At 40.0% G+C, this 15,847-nt stretch overlaps 3 protein-coding genes across 4 annotated transcripts; 2 read left to right on the top strand and 1 right to left on the bottom strand.

The window, feature by feature from the left end:
* The first annotated feature begins 1,402 nt into the window (after positions 1-1,402).
* fkbp11 (FKBP prolyl isomerase 11) lies at positions 1,403-5,454 on the top strand. The gene is made up of 6 exons (XM_089010121.1): positions 1,403-1,728; positions 1,811-1,873; positions 3,317-3,404; positions 4,302-4,335; positions 4,468-4,538; positions 5,203-5,454. The coding sequence occupies exons 1-6, from the start codon at positions 1,624-1,626 to the stop codon at positions 5,409-5,411; spliced, it is 570 nt and encodes a 189-aa protein (XP_088866247.1). The 5' UTR covers positions 1,403-1,623; the 3' UTR covers positions 5,412-5,454.
* A 954-nt stretch (positions 5,455-6,408) lies between these two features.
* On the top strand, positions 6,409-7,610 carry LOC148890233 (small ribosomal subunit protein eS26-like). The gene is given in 5 exon segments (XM_089010795.1): positions 6,409-6,481; positions 6,484-6,536; positions 7,065-7,242; positions 7,324-7,454; positions 7,533-7,610. Coding segments are annotated over 5 exon segments (456 nt in total). The 5' UTR covers positions 6,409-6,423; the 3' UTR covers positions 7,569-7,610.
* Positions 7,611-7,640: 30 nt separating this feature from the next.
* On the bottom strand, positions 7,641-15,522 carry LOC148890232 (zinc finger protein Eos-like). 2 transcript variants are annotated; one of them, XM_089010793.1, is made up of 8 exons: positions 15,449-15,522; positions 14,681-14,739; positions 14,494-14,601; positions 14,191-14,427; positions 13,779-13,946; positions 13,530-13,679; positions 12,269-12,400; positions 7,641-11,040 (listed from the first exon to the last, which is right to left on the bottom strand). In XM_089010793.1, the coding sequence occupies exons 2-8, from the start codon at positions 14,718-14,720 to the stop codon at positions 10,196-10,198; spliced, it is 1,680 nt and encodes a 559-aa protein (XP_088866919.1). In that variant the 5' UTR covers positions 14,721-14,739; positions 15,449-15,522; the 3' UTR covers positions 7,641-10,195. The 2 variants fall into 2 exon arrangements, with proteins under 2 accessions (XP_088866919.1, XP_088866920.1); XM_089010794.1 differs by lacking the exon at positions 15,449-15,522 and adding an exon at positions 15,234-15,252.
* Positions 15,523-15,847: the final 325 nt, after the last annotated feature.

The following is a 15,847-nucleotide window of genomic DNA, read 5'->3' as shown; positions in this document are numbered from 1 at the left end:
ATTTGCTTGAGCCTTCATGAAAATCTGCAGTGATTATAACTACACACATACAAATGTCACGCACCCCTGCAATACGAACATGAAAAAAATGCAAGCATAGCTATCATCCATATTACGAGTCGTAAATACCATTATGTAAATATTTTGGGGAAACATGTTTTATACATTTAATGGAACCTATAAGTACTTTGTATTTTATTAAGGGTCAACGACGTTTTAAAACGAATTATTTATTATTCTTCTTTTCCTTTCGGCTTTTCCCTTCAAGGGGTCGCCACAGCAAATCAGTGCCCTCCATCTTTAGAGGTTTGATCTCTGTATTTATCCGGGCTTGGGACCGGCACAAGGAGACTTATGTCCCTTTGTGGCTACAGAACAAGCAACTCGCTCAGTAAAAGGCTCCCAAACACAAAATGGTCATCGGCACAGCAACATTCAAAAAAGCAAAAACTATACTCACCATTTGATGACAATGCTCTGATCTTACCGTGAAAACACCGAGACTAATAAAGGCAAATCCAATGCAATCCAATTACACAAACATCACAGCCTGTCCCATTCAAGCTAAGAAAAATCATTGTGTACTGATTAATCGTATATACACTTCTAAAAGTTGTTTAATTTGCCTTTCATAATGTTATTAATCATGAATGACATGTATTAATGTGAAGTCTCGTGTGTTAATTACCACTCATAATAATTGAGAACCATATAAATATCTCTATGTAATATTTCTATATATTTTCAGGCAGCAGGTGGATAACTCGTTGCGAGCCAATTGCAGGGCAAAATGGTTTATACACTACATGTATTATTATTATTATAACCAGATTCCACATTGAAAGTGACTTGCTCTTGCTGCCCCCTGCTGGCATATGTGTTTGGAAAACCTTAGTGTGTTGAACTTTAGTGACTCAAGTCCATTTTAGCTTGTCTAAAGATGGAGGACACTGATTTGCTGTGGCGACCCCTTGAAGGGAAAATCCGAAAGGAAAAGAAGAAGATCAATGTATTATTTGGCAAATGTGTAATTTAGCTTTAATAGTACGTTTTGCAAATGCAGGGTTGTTGATATGTCTTTTATTGTTATTCCTTTTGGTGAAAGTCCTATTCTGTTCAGCTCTGTATTGGAAAAAAAACTTCCTCTAAAATCTGTTATATAAATCTGAACGTAAAGTTAATTCTCGACTTGCCCTGGCATTAGGTGCTTTTAACGGCGCTTGTAAATTAAATGTATTATTATTATTATTATTATTATTATTATTATTATTATTATTATTGTTAAACGTATAGCAAGAAGCGGTGGTTGAGAGAGGCGACGTGGCAGGCCTCAAACACAACAGCGCCCCCAGCGTACAAAAGGTGCATCGCATCCTCTGCTAATGTGCAGATGTGTAATGTTAGCGGAAGGTCTGAGGCGGGCTCGTCCCATTGAAACAAACGTCGCGAGGTCAGCGTCCACGAAAAGCTGGGGTTGATCTCTGTACGCTTTTGAACACATCAGCATTGGAAGCACGGGCACTTTTCACCTGTGGGCCCAGCCAGACGAATTCACTCGCGGATTCCCACGGAAATAGCTTTTATACGTCTGCTTTTTTTCCCTCCACCCCGTAGAAGTTCACAATGCAGGGCAGCTTTGTTTTGCTGCTGCTTGCAGCTTTCACATTCACGGGGGGACTTGTGCAGGGCGACGAAAATGCGGCCGAGGAGGTACAGGTGGAGACGTTGGTGAGTGGAAAGCGGTATTCTATGCAACATTAACCATGCATTGAAGAAGACCAATCCTAACTGTCAACTATTTCGTCCTAAGCTGAAACCCGAAACTTGCTCCGTACTCTCCACAATGGGAGACACGTTGCAGATCCACTATACGGTAAGACAATCGAAATCACTACACGATTTATAAATGAACACAATTCTAGCCGAAAATGATGTATTTGGTGCGTCTACCATGCCACGGCAAAATGATGGCCGTCGACTGCTGTTGCGTGGCGTGAGAGTGTGGTGGCCCTTGTGCAACACGTCAGCAATAACACAGGAGCAATTTATCCACGCGTTCAGATTGCCAAACTGGCGATCTGGAGTGCTTTGCTGCACATCCACGCGCACACGCGCACAGTTACACTAATGCAGTCAACCGTATATTATGTTGGTGTCCATCAATCATGATATTGCATTCATTCATTCTCTCTATATGGTTCAGCAAAGAGATTTCCCAGTGCAATGTTTCCTCCTGAACATTTTGACAGCCATATACATCGAACCATAATTTAAAGTTTTTAATGAACCAAATATACAGTTTTTTTTGTAGTCTCTAAGAAAGAGAAGAGCATGGATTTGTCTGCATAAATCATATTCCAAAACACAATATTTATCAACATTTATGTTTCGAATAATAGAAATCTATCAATTTTATAAAATATTTTAAACATCTTTGATGTAACTCACCCTTTTAATTAATTTATTGTGACTTAGTTGCACAAAAAAAACAGAAAATTACACTTTGTGTATATAACCCAACCACAAAATGTAAATTACGAATGTCAATTTACTTACTATTAACAGATAATGGGGAATCTTATATAGAGATGATGAAACTAGTATCGCAAATACAATATTTATACACGTTTAGTATATCTTAAAATTGATTACGAACCTTCGAAAGAACCTGTAAGCAGCATGTACAATGCTCATATAAATATATCCAAAAATAATACAATAAAAGAAAAACAATTACACGACTGCAGCTTATTTGAAATAATATTTTTGTTTCATCATCAAACCTACCTTGTAGTACGTTTCAATGTATGTTAACTCCCCCTGGTGGCTCAGGCGTACAATTCAAAAGTAGAAGAAAAATGAATGAACACAATGTTTTTTTGGGGGGGGGGGGCGAAACGGATCAATGGCGTTTCCATTCGTTTCAATAGGGAAAGATGATTTTAGATACACATTTAGTAACGAGCGTGGTCATGGAACGAAGGCATCACTGTACTTTATTTGTAACTATTGGCCTCCTCCCAGGACACTATATCCCCAATTTTCCATCCATGTGGAGCCAGCATGATATTCTGTAATAATGTAACCAGCACGGTAGCGTGATAACAACATGTGTCAGCGTTCACAGCTGGTTGGGTAAACGTTTTCCTACACGGTGCGTTTCAGCTCTTACAGTGGGGCAAGACAATACGTACTAAAGTCATACAAGTCACAATATATTATGGAACATCTGTGGGTTAAACGTTTTTTTTCCGAAACATTCCTCTGAGATTTGTTTTTGAAATGTCATTTAAAATGTCATTATACTGCTCACCAGGGTAAATTGATGGATGGCAAAGTCATCGACTCCTCACTGTCCCGGGACCCTCTTGTTGTTGAATTGGGGAAGAGGACTGTCATTTCTGGTGGGTTGCAAATTTCTTACATTGTGAAACAAATACAGTGATATCTCGGTTTTCGACCATAATCCGTTTCAGAAACCTGTTCGAAAACCGATTTGTTCAAAAACCGAAACAGCACTTTCCATTAAAATCAATGTAAAAAATCTTAATCCGTTCAAAGTCGAGAAAACAACTTTTTAACTATTTCATCGCATAAACCGGATAAAAACTTAATAATAGAGCAGGTCATGTGTAAAATTCTATAAAAACAAACTTATTTTCTCAAATTTTTAACATCAACATCTGTACATAAAAATCTCTGTTTCTGCCATGGACGTGTTGGCACCTATCCCAGCTGTCTTTGGGCAAACACAGGCCACACTAACTTTTCAAACTATCCTCTACTTGCTTTAAAATCATACTATTCAGGGGATCTTAACCAAATATGTCAGCATTTTCGCAAAAATAAAACAACAACAATATTAATACGTCGGTCACAATGAGACAATGAGGAAGACGTGACGTATAAGGAAGCAGAGGGTAGTCGAGTGATGCATTCAGATGCACTCAGTTTGGTTGAGAACCAAATTTCGGTTGTATACCAGGGCATAAAAAAAATATAACATTTTTGGTTGAAAACCGAATGGGATGAGAACCGAGACGTTCGAAAACCGGGGTTTGACTGTAAAGGTTCTTTTTCCTTCAATTTCTTTTGCTTTTTTTATTCTTCTTCTCCTCTTCTTCTACTTCGGAATGGATTGCATTAGCCTTTATTAGTCTCCTTCTTCTACTTGTTTTTTTTTTTTTCGTCTTCTTAAGAGCTAAATTAATTAATTTGGGTGAGTTGAAACATGTTTTTTTAAGAAATTAATCTACTCACTTTGGGGATTTAACTTTGCCTTTTATCTGTTGTTTTCTCAGGTCTGGAACAAAGCTTGATCGGCGTGTGTGAAGGGTTAGTTCACAAAAAGCAATAACGTTTTGCTGAAAATTTTGTAAAAACTTAGTAATGTTCAGATGGCCTCATGATAGAATCTGTTAAATACAGAATTTATATTTAGTTTTCTGCTTTGCCACTCTCTTCCAGGCAAAAGATCAAAGCCACAATTCCATCTCACCTTGCCTATGGGAAAAAAGGTTACCCTCCTACGATTCCAGGTAGAGAACACAACACACATGCATTTTTTTCTCAATGTTATTCTGCACTATGCTTTATATATATATATTTTTAAATATTTTCCTATATTTCAACAAAACCTTTGATTACTAGATCCTACTACAAGACTAGTCTGCAGTTGGAGGGCTACGAATAAAAATAAAAAAATAGTTTAGTTAGCTAGCTATTAGCTATCTATTAGCTAGCTAGCTAGCTTTCTATCTACTGTATTTGAGTTACTTCCGGGTTGAGTGAACGCTGGCGCGTGTGGCTGCCGCTGCTCACCCACAGAAAAACATATCCTGTGACTGTAAAGTGACCTTGAGAGTTTTGAAAGCCGCTTATAAATGAAATGTAGTATTATTATTAAACGTTTTTGTAGCTGGTACTTTTTTTTTTTAAGTTACCTGACCACTGGTCTCAATCAATTAGAGTTGCTACAAGTTTTTTTTAATGGGAAAAGTGAGGCGCCTTTTCATGTGAGGCTTTTAGTCAGTCACAATGTGATTTGCCTTTTTTTTTTTTTCAATTTAACCCGACTACTCCTTTAGAATAAAGCCTGCTTTGTTTTTCATGTGTTTGGGGATTATATGAGTTTTTTTCAGAGGTACATTTTTTGTTGATTACTCTAATCCCGTCATTTGTTGCTCTCAATGTGCACTATAGGCGACGCTTCCCTTGAGTTTGAGGTGGAGGTGATCTCACTGACACAGCAAACACCTTGGCAGAAGATGGTGAACGACGTTTTCCCCCTTGTGTGTTTGGCGCTCGTGCCCACTCTGCTCGGTTTAGTGGGACTCTACCTCTACAACAAGGCCAAAGATCCAAAACCCAGCAAAAAGAAGGCCAAGGACAAGAAGAGCAAGAAGAAATAAAAATGGGAAAATGAACTATTTAAATAAAAAAAATAAAAACGTGTTCTTTGTGTTGATTTTGGAAAAACATGCCTTTGTTGTACAGGAATTAACATCTTCCATTTAACAGGTGTTGATTGTACAGTAAGTAGCTTCGGTGACCCTGATGTTTACACTGCCTGTCGATGTTGCATCTCTGACAGATTTTCAGCCTCCATGAGTTTGAATAAACTGTGTAATACACCCAAATTACAAAGGACACATCTCCAAATCCATGAATCATTGTTTTTTTATTTGATTGCATGTTTTGAGTCAGAATCTGTCAAATTGGTTGATGATTTGTATGCACACAATGTACAATTTTTTTAGACATTGTGTTTTACACTATTGGATTGGATTGGATTTGCCTTTATTAGTCTCACAGTGGAGAAATTTATTATCCCCGTCACCTTCATATTTTGTTGTTGCGTTGTCAGCGAAACAATTATTACATGGGGAAATTAAATATTTGTTCTCATGAATCCCTCTTAAAAGGGTGTCTTGGTCCTTATTATTTGTCTTTGCTTTGAATATGTTAGTTACATCCTTCAAAGGTGAAAAATATGATATAGTATAATTATGTTTTGAAAGCCCACAATACCTCCAAATACACACTGTACACAACGTAGTGATACATGTACGTCTTTACTACGTATGACAGGTTCAAATGTTTTACAGTCATGGACCCGAGGCCATGCAGCTCAGAAATGTAATACCAGTCTGATATATATATGGTGTTAGTGTATTATATATTAATAGAGCATTGTTAACTTAATAATACGTTTGATATAGTGGTCTTGCTGGACACCGGCACTATTTTTTCTCGCGTTGATAACTGGAAGTAAATTAACTACTCGTTTTAACACGCATGCGTAGACTGGTAATATCCCTCCGCGTCAAAAAGTCATTTTGATTGAAACTTCACATCTAATCAAATACAGTAAATACATTTAAAAATAATATTAGGTCCCCTAAATGAAATACGACATCTAAAATGTATGTATTTTACTTTAAGAGCAACAATTTGGTGCCCAAGGCAAACCGGAAATGCAATTTGTGCACGGTACAACCTCTTCCTGCCCTCTTTCCAGCTTCCCGTGCAACATGGTGAGTGCACTACAACGGTAGGCGGTTGATAAAACCAGAAATAAACCGCTATATTTATCGGGAAACACCGCCGCTTTAAATATTCAAAGTTCATAACAAAACAAACACCCACCACGTTGTGTTTTATTGTCGTTTAAAGCACATGAAAACATTTAAAAAGGTGCACGGGCCTAAATGCTAGCGGTTAGCAAGCTACAATAGCTCTGCATGTGTTCTCTTGCAAGCGGTGGATAAAGCTATATTTTGTGAGATACAAATGAGTTGAATGATATGAGGCTTTTTAAATATGTACCTTATGTATCACTGATAACTATAACTTTGAGCAGTTTTTTTGTTTTGAGAACGTTTGCTGCCGTAATGCAGAATCAATCACGTTAGAAGCCACATTAGCGAACTTTGATGTTATCGTAAATGGTGACTACGGTCAGCTCGTTTAATCTATTTTGACCCAGATTTGTTGTGCGTAGAATTATAACTATTCATATAGTGTGGAAAACAAACAAAAAACATTAATATTTTGCGTTTCAGACCAAGAAGAGAAGGAACAACGGTCGTGCCAAGAAGGGCCGCGGGCACGTGCAGCCAATCCGATGCACCAACTGTGCCCGATGTGTCCCCAAGGACAAGGCCATCAAGAAATTTGTCATCAGGAACATTGTGGAGGCTGCAGCCGTGAGAGACATCTCAGAGGCCAGTGTCTTTGATTGTAAGTGTAATTTCTCATCCGTATCAATGATGGCAATACACAGTCCACCGCTGATGTGCTTTACCCCCCGCTTCTGTGTAGCATATGTCCTGCCTAAGCTCTATGTGAAGCTGCACTACTGTGTCAGCTGCGCCATCCACAGTAAGGTGGTGAGGAACCGCTCCTGTGAGGCCAGGAAAGACCGCACGCCGCCACCCAGGTTCAGGCCCAATGTGAGGAACTGCTACAAAGACATTTTTCTCATACATTGCAATCACCACTTCTAATTTTTATGTATTTGTTTTTTTTAGGCTGGTGCACCAAGAGCTCCTGCAAAGCCCATGTAAATGACATGCTTTACATATGAGGAATAAAAAATCTTCACAAAGTCTTGTCCAAGTTCTTGATTCAATGCTTCATTTACTCACAAGACAAGAGAATAGTTGCTTTTTTTATTTGGAGTAAACGCTTGCAGTACAAAACTTACAGTAAGTTAAGATGAAAGTAGTAAAATTGATAACTTGTCAACATTTAAGAGTTTTCATTAATTTAAAGCGATTTCACGTTATTTACAGGAGGTGGGAGGCATATAAAAACATTGCCGTTTGAAAAAAAAAAAAACATTTAATGTGGTGTACTTTTGAGTTGAGGATTTTTAGCACATGCATCAGGGTCTGAAGCATAATTAAGTTGAGGGTACAATTCCTACAGAAGGCAAATGTGGGTATCCAATCCTCATAATAAAAATTTAGAATAATGAGTGCCTTTTGAAAATGATATTTTGATACTTAAAGCCAGCAAAGTTTTTACGTTTGCAAGGAGTTATCTTTGGATCTTAGCAGCAGCATTGTATCCTACGGGCATCTGGTAGTCAAAAGTAAAATAGTTCTAGCAAGGGGAAAGCTGGCCTGGCATGGTGAAACATTGCAGAACTCTAGAATGAAGGCACAATATGAAAACGTCTACATACAGGAAGAAAACCAGCATAACTTACTCATGGCCCTGTTCCATGCTTTTTTTTTAATATTCAAAACACATTTCTCTGTATGGTCACAATCACTTTAAAGTTTAATGTAAGGCAAGCTAACTTAGAAGACCGCTCTTGGAGCCTAAATCTGTCTTACGTTTAGAATTGTGCGTGACTGCTGCACTAGCGCATTCATGTCTGTAATTAACACCAACTTGAAATTGTCCAGACATGACCTTTAACCATGAAGGTCACCATAGCAATATTCAGGATTCAATCCAAGTGGGTGAAAAAATGTGTTCTTGCAGTTACTTAGTCAACATTTTATATAAAAATACCACCACACACTTCACAATGTAGCGACAAAATGTCATTTTCCCGTTGGAATCAATCACAAAAAGGGCTAATTCTTATCATTCTTTACACTATTTAGGGTAACATAAGTCGGTCTAAAAGGGTTAGGGGAAAAAAACATGGACGTGGGAGTCTTGCCGACACAAATTGAGGTTTCGGACTAGTTCTTTTTTTTCACAGTTAGTGCTTCTGTCATTTCTTGGCTTATGCTTAATGTTCTGCTAAGTATACATTGAGATTTGCAAGAACAGTCAGAATCCATTTTCCCAAAATAAAAAACATCACCCATAGCCAACCTTTGAACAAGTAGTGTATAAACTGCTATATTTTACAACTACATTGATAAAAGCTGATTTTTTGCTCTTGTGTAGATCTATATTTCTAACAACTGCAGATCTTAAATTCTTTGGTAACTCATCGCAACATGAATTCTTAAGTTTGAGAACATGATTTTTAGTTAACTCATTCAGATGTGTAATAAAGTGTCCACTCCAGTGCCAGTTTTTTTTTCGTCATTGTCACTCGAATTCCAGGACCCACAGAATATTGAGTTTTAGGACTTCCTAAACATTCAATGTAGCGTAAGAACTCTCTTCTTTCATCAGAAAAAAAGTTACTTCCTAAATTATATGGGTCTGGAGTTATATGAGCTTGAAATGAGGGCGGCTGTCCAAAATACAATGCAATACATACATATTGGTTTATAGAGTTGAAGCTGGAGCAAAGCGCTAACATGGAAAAAAAGGAAATGCTGAAAGGGGAAAAACATTGTCAGAGGCCATGGCCAGCGCTTTATCGGCACTAGAACAAGAAAAACGAAAACCCGAACAAATTCGGGAATGGTGCTCTACCTCATATTTTCATTTCCCAAATAAATTCGGGAATGGCAGTGAATGAGTTAATCGCTTAAACTCTAGTCATTGAATTTCACGATGAGGGAAGGCACAATACAAACCAATGATAGCCAATTTGTAACTTCATTTACATCATTTCTATCATTTGATGTTTTTTTCTCATATTTTGAGAGAAATGTGCAGCTCGTGAATGTCATCTATAAAACAGTTTAATATGATTAAAATTTTCTGGCGAGTCTCAGTGCAACAGAAGCAGTTATAGAACAAATTAAAAACAACAAAAAAAACTCATCAAAGTCATCCAAATACAGTAAAGGCCTTCATTGTACACTTACAACTTCCACCGACTTCCAGTAAACGAACAATATCTCACACACGTACACTCAGTTCAATCACCTGACGACTTACATAAAACAAAAAGTGCATTTATGATTCACAGACTACCTTCTAAACAGCTCGTGACCTATGACCTGGCTTTTTTATTTGGTCTGCGCTAAAAACAAGGACAAAAAAAATTGTTAACGGATGTGAATGTAAGGTTTTGAAGAGCCATTTCTTTAAATAAAGTCTTCACATTGATTTTTTTGGGATGAAGAATCTGTTAAAGTGCTGAAGAGTTTTCAGGTCGGATTGGTCAACCACAATATGTGCAGTAGGTGGGAGTCCTGAATCTGGGCGCAAGGCACACACGTGTGGATGGGAAAAGTGCATGTTCGAAGTGCATTATGAGAAATCATGGGTTTTCCTTTGTGCTGTGCAGACCAAAACATGCCAGGCCGAGCCCATCGGGACTTTTTCCTCAATCGGGGATGTGCTCTCCACGGACGATGTGCGACGAAAACTCGTAGCGGTCTTTGCTCCGGTGGCCGCAGATGTTACACTGGAAAGGCTGGCGGAATCCGTGGCACCCCATGTGGATGGTAAACATGACGTGGTCCATAAAGAGCACGCGGCAGTGGTCGCATCGGAAAGAGCGCACCGTTCTCCCTTCGCCGTCGACCACTCGCAAAGTCTCCCTCGAGGTGGACGAAGGCGTCGTAGGGGAACTGGGCATTGGGGCGAGGCCCGACGGAGGAGCCGCGTGGTGACCTCCGCCCTGTCTAGCGGTCTCCCGGTCTTTGGCGTGTCCGTCCCAATTTTTGTAGTGCGAAGGAGTCGCCGCCGCGTTGTGGATATGATGCCCGTTGTTCCGATGAAGCGAGGTCGGCCCAGGAGCGGTGCTGTTGCACGGCTCGTCCTGCATGCTTTCCGTGTCCGTAGAGTCCTGGCAACCGTTGCTAGGGGACGCTGTCTGACTGCGACCTACGGGCAGGTCTTCGTGACCCTCCGCCGCTTCCCTTCTCCCCACATTGGCGGGCCCAAGCCTTGCGCTGCCCCCCACGCAGTCCAGCCTCAAGCCAAGAGCACCCGGCGCATAGGCGGCGCTATGCATTAATTGGTGTTCGGATAAGCACGAAGGGTGAGTGATGGGGAGATGGAGAGGGTGCAGAGTGTCCGCCATCCCCCCTCGTCCTCCATCACTGCCTCCATATTCTCTTCGAGGGACGCGTAGGCCTTCAGAGTCTCTTGGATGTGTCTCTCCATCTTTCTCCAAAGCAGCATTTAACTCGTAAGGTGCATTTCCACTGTGTATGTGCTTCTGTTCTGCAATTAAAACATAAAATCTTAGACTGAAATTCTGAACAGAACTCGTAAATTTCTTAACTTTGCAGCCATAGTTAAAGGACAACCGACGTCTCCGGACAAGTTATGTCCATAATTTGTAAAATGGCTTCAAATGACTTCTACTGAGCGTGTAGCTATATTTTATGTTTTAAGACTCGCGCTGAATATTCAGGAAGTCTTGTTTTTGAGTTGGTGACGAGTCCGTACGTGACGTCACGTCAGGAACGCCCCTGACCGAAAAAAAGAAGCATTGTAGCGGTCTTTCCATCACGTCAATGTATTTTGCTTGTTCCACCCAAAAGCCACCAGAAGAGGGCGTCCAAGCTCCATATAAGGAATTTATCAGCCTGTGGAAACGGAGGTGGCCACAGGAGGTCGCCATTTTGTGCCTCTTTTTCGTTGAGACATTTCCCCTCAATGTTGCCTCATAATGGCACGGAATAAATTCTTTAATCGATTGCAAACATGTATACTTTCCTCTTCAGAACTATTTGAATCATAGTCATAACTGGATGTGTAACAAGAAAGCATATTCTCCGAATCTGAAGCCATTGTTTTTATTCTCCAGCAATGCAGGACGTCTTGGCGTGACATCACGAACTGGGGGCGGGACTTTCTGAAAATGCCCAATTCGCGGCTCAATTTGTTGCAGATTTTGGACACTTTAAGTCATTTTTATTGGTGTTTTGCCTTTGATATTTTTATTCAAAGAAAATCATCAAAAAATATCATACTGCGTGTTTTGGGTATTTTAGATGCTATAAAACGTTTTTCTGATGTCAGTTAAGAACCAAAAAAAGTGACGTCGGTTGTCCTTTAAAGGACACCCTACACCATTTTTTTGTTTCCTAACAGACATCAGAAAAACGTTTTATAGCATCTAAAATACCCAAAACACGCAGGCTGATATTTTCAGTCAAATGCTAAACACCAATAAAAATAAGTTAAAGTGTCCCAAAACTACTTCAAAATGACCTCGGAGATGCCGAGTTGCAGAAGGTCCCACCCCCTTGTTCGTGACGTCACGCCAGGACGCCTTGCCTTGCTCCAGAATCAAAACAATGGCTTCAGATTCACAGAATATGCTTTGTTGTTATAAATATGATTCAAATAGTTCTGAAGAGGAAAGCATGTTTTCTCGTGATAAAGGGCTAAACACGAAGCACCAATTTTCTTAAACCTCACCAAACCGAGGTTACATGCTCACCTACAAATTTTTGTGGCATGGATCTTTTGCGTTTGGTGACGCTGCTGGTGAGCCGATCAACAAACGTCATCTTGTCTGAGGAGGCATGAAGCGGGGAGTCTGGGATGTACTCCATCTCCCTCATCTCCTCTCCTACAAAACATGAGAATATATAACATTAGCTCTGGTTACAGATTTTAAATAATCCAGCTAGATTTTCAAAGCAAATGTGTGTATAAGCCAGTGGTGGGCCTGCAAGGCCTTCTCTGCTGGCCTAAAAATGTCTGAATCACAGGCTAATGTGAATTATGGTTTGTCCATTTATTCTTATTAAATAATTCCAAAATGCTGCAAGGCCTTCTCTGATGGCCTAAAAATGTCTGAATCACAAGCCCATGTGAATTATATTTTGTCAATGAATTATTATTAAATAATTCCAAATTGTCTTTCAGCTTCCTTTTATTGTTTTTTTTCCCCTGTTGTGCTGCTTCCAGATGTGTGTTTTCGTGTTTAAGCATTTAACCAATCACATTTCAACCATCATTTGTTACCAGAGTCAGAAATCTACCTGTACGCCTTCATAATCAGTTCTGCAGGCCCCGGAGCATAAAAATCAATGTTGATGAAACTGTTGCGTGAGCCAATCAGAGTTCAAGTTGGCAACTCAAGGCCTGCTGGAAAGCGCTGGAAACGTCAGAGTTTTCACAAACTATGATTGCCTCGTCACATGAATGGCTAGTCACTAGCCAATCATAGTATCACTAGGCACTAATGATAATCGCATACTGGCCAGAGCTGGCACAGTGTATCTGTAGCGAGCTGCATAAGCAAATATATTGTTGTGTTGATTTAAGAGCGGTTTTGTCAACCCACAATGGCTGAAGGAGGAGACGAAATGGATTTTGTTGCAGATTTACTTTTCAAGAATAGATGGATATCATTAAGGTTGGACAGCGCCGAAGCTAGCAAAAATAGCAAATAATACTGCAATTTTATGAGGTTATCATGAATCCACACGTTCATAGTAAATATTAGAACAGATTAATGATCGTAGTATTTCTAAAGTGACTTCATGTCACAAGTTATTTCCTGGTCAAAGGGACCTTCTTCTTGAAGCTGATTGATTCAGACATAGCACGACTGAAGGCCTAGGAGTGACATGCACAGCCCAGCACTGGTATAAGCACTCTACAGCCGTGCAAGCGACCATGGTGATTTTGATATCATTGTATCCTAAGTATAGATAACATGCTCTATTGTGACTCATATGAACCATGCTCACCTGAATGCTGAGCACGATTAGGCTGTTTTGACTCCACACTCTGAAAGTAGTTGTAGCAGCGTTCAAGGTGCTCCTCTAGTGTGCTCTGTTGCTTGTAACTGCGACCACAGTAACTGCATTTGTATGGCTTCCCGACAGTTGGAGAGGATACTGGAGAAAAAAAGTGGAAGAGGGACATTACTGTTTGCCGACATTATTTGGAGTGTTGTTAAGAAGGAGGCAGACTTATTAGGCCTAGAGATGTCCTACCGGCATGAGTGCGAAGATGGCCGGTGAGGGCGTCTCTTCTTCTACAGGCATAGCTACACAAAGGACATTTAAAGGGTTTCTCTCCGGAGTGCAGCTTAATGTGACGGAGCAGATTTCCTTTTTGAGTGAAGGACGCACCACACTGATTACACTGGAATGGCCGCTCACCTGCACACAGATCAAATTGTTACAAACTAGAAATGCATATGGCATCGTTATTGCTGAACAACTGATCAGAAGACGGATCAGCATCCTTCAATTAAATGGGTTTGATGTTCCAATGTGGGAAAATAAGGTAATTTTACCAATCCCAAAGCAAAACATATATTGCATGTGTTGGAAATCCCTTCACAACATGCCACTTTTGGACCGACAAAACAAATGTCATTTTACATATCAAGCTTTTTTTTACCTGTGTGACTGCGTTTGTGCACCATGAGAACATTGGGTCCAATGCAGATCATGCCACATATGTCACACTTCAGCTTCCCGCTGGGCAGTCGAACGTTGTCATGATTGGCAAGCTCTCTTTGACAGGCCGTCTCTGTTCCTTGATCCACGCCTCCTTCCTCTGCATGTTCCACTCGTTCATCATCGTTACTAGGACCAGGGTCTTCATCACTGTACAACTCCATTTTAATGGAATTTGCTAAAAGAGTGGAAAAAAACGATTTTTTTAAACAGGAGGATTAAGTATGAAGTATTGATTACTTACCACTAAGGGAGCGGTGAGGTGAGGTTTCCTTGCTGTTTGGGGTGCTTACTCTCGGACCACCAAGGCCCTCAGAAAACTCCTTTTCCATTGAAGAGTCTCCACTATTAACTGCAAGTACAAAAATACTTCATGAAACATACATTGTTAGTTATGGGATGATTTTGTACACAATAAACACATAACTGACCTGACATGTAAGACTGGCCATTGCAGTCATCAACGTCCATACTAGATTTCGGCCCAATACTGAAATGACAGTTAAGTCCACATAAACTTGTCATTACAAAACCAGACGTGTGATGATGATGTCACTACACTTGTTCCATCTCCAGAACTTGAGAAAATCGCATTGAGTCAACCCATAACATCGAACTGTTTAAATCAGCTTTTAGACATTAAAAAACAAAAAAATATATATTTAGGATGACACCTGTCATTAAAGCTACACGAGAGCTAACTCTAACACTCGCGTCTACAGATCAGCTGATCGACTGACTTGCATTACATGACAGCACTGACAAAATCATGGAAGACTCATTTGCCACAAATTAGTCTTCAGTTCACCTCATAATTCATTTACGTCTACGTAATTTAACAGCTATCACCAGTCGGCCTTGGTAGCTAAAGCTAAGCGAAGGTGAAAAATAACACTCCAGCATTTGCATTTGTTGCACTCGCTCACTGAATAGCACGGTATAAAAGTTAGATACCGAATGGTGTAATGTGTGTGACTGACATACGTGATAAATTCCCAGACAGACAAATGCGATATTTGGCCCACTAGATGCTAACGTCAGCGGCCAGTGTTTCCGAAATGGTTGCTATGGCACCCGCAGCCTCGCCGAATGCTATGAGGAGCCAACTATGGACTAACTATAGAACATGCTCTCCTTGATTCATGTGACGACGACCGGCAATGAATAGGTGCACTTCTCGTATACGTGTGGTAAATCACCTATACCCGGCGAGGGCGACGACTGAAGTTATTCTGTGTTTGCATCTGCTTGTTTTGGGTTTATGATGGCGACATCCTTAGCCGGCAGCATTACACTACCCGCCAAACTACTTCCGGTTAAAATTTCGAGTGCGTCATAAATATTGATAAATATATCCCCACAGACTTTATCACTTGTATTAAGCCATAAAATCAATATAGGTTGTTGCTATGCAGACAGTCTTTAAACCATGGGTTTCCAAACTCGGTCCTCAAGGGCTGGTATCATGTCTGTTTTCAGGGTTTGGGTTTATGATTCAGAGCTATGAGGTTAGCTGATCATTTAAATCAGGTGCGATGCCTGACGTTCGCTATTTAAAAAAATATATTTCAGGCACCGTCTATTGCAGTTCTGTTGCG

Source organism: Hippocampus bargibanti, linkage group LG12 (assembly GCF_051943395.1).
Source record: "Hippocampus bargibanti isolate YZ-2025 linkage group LG12, ASM5194339v1, whole genome shotgun sequence".
In the NCBI taxonomy this organism is placed as follows: Eukaryota; Metazoa; Chordata; class Actinopteri; order Syngnathiformes; family Syngnathidae; genus Hippocampus; species Hippocampus bargibanti.
This window is presented reverse-complemented; position numbering and strand designations above follow the sequence as displayed.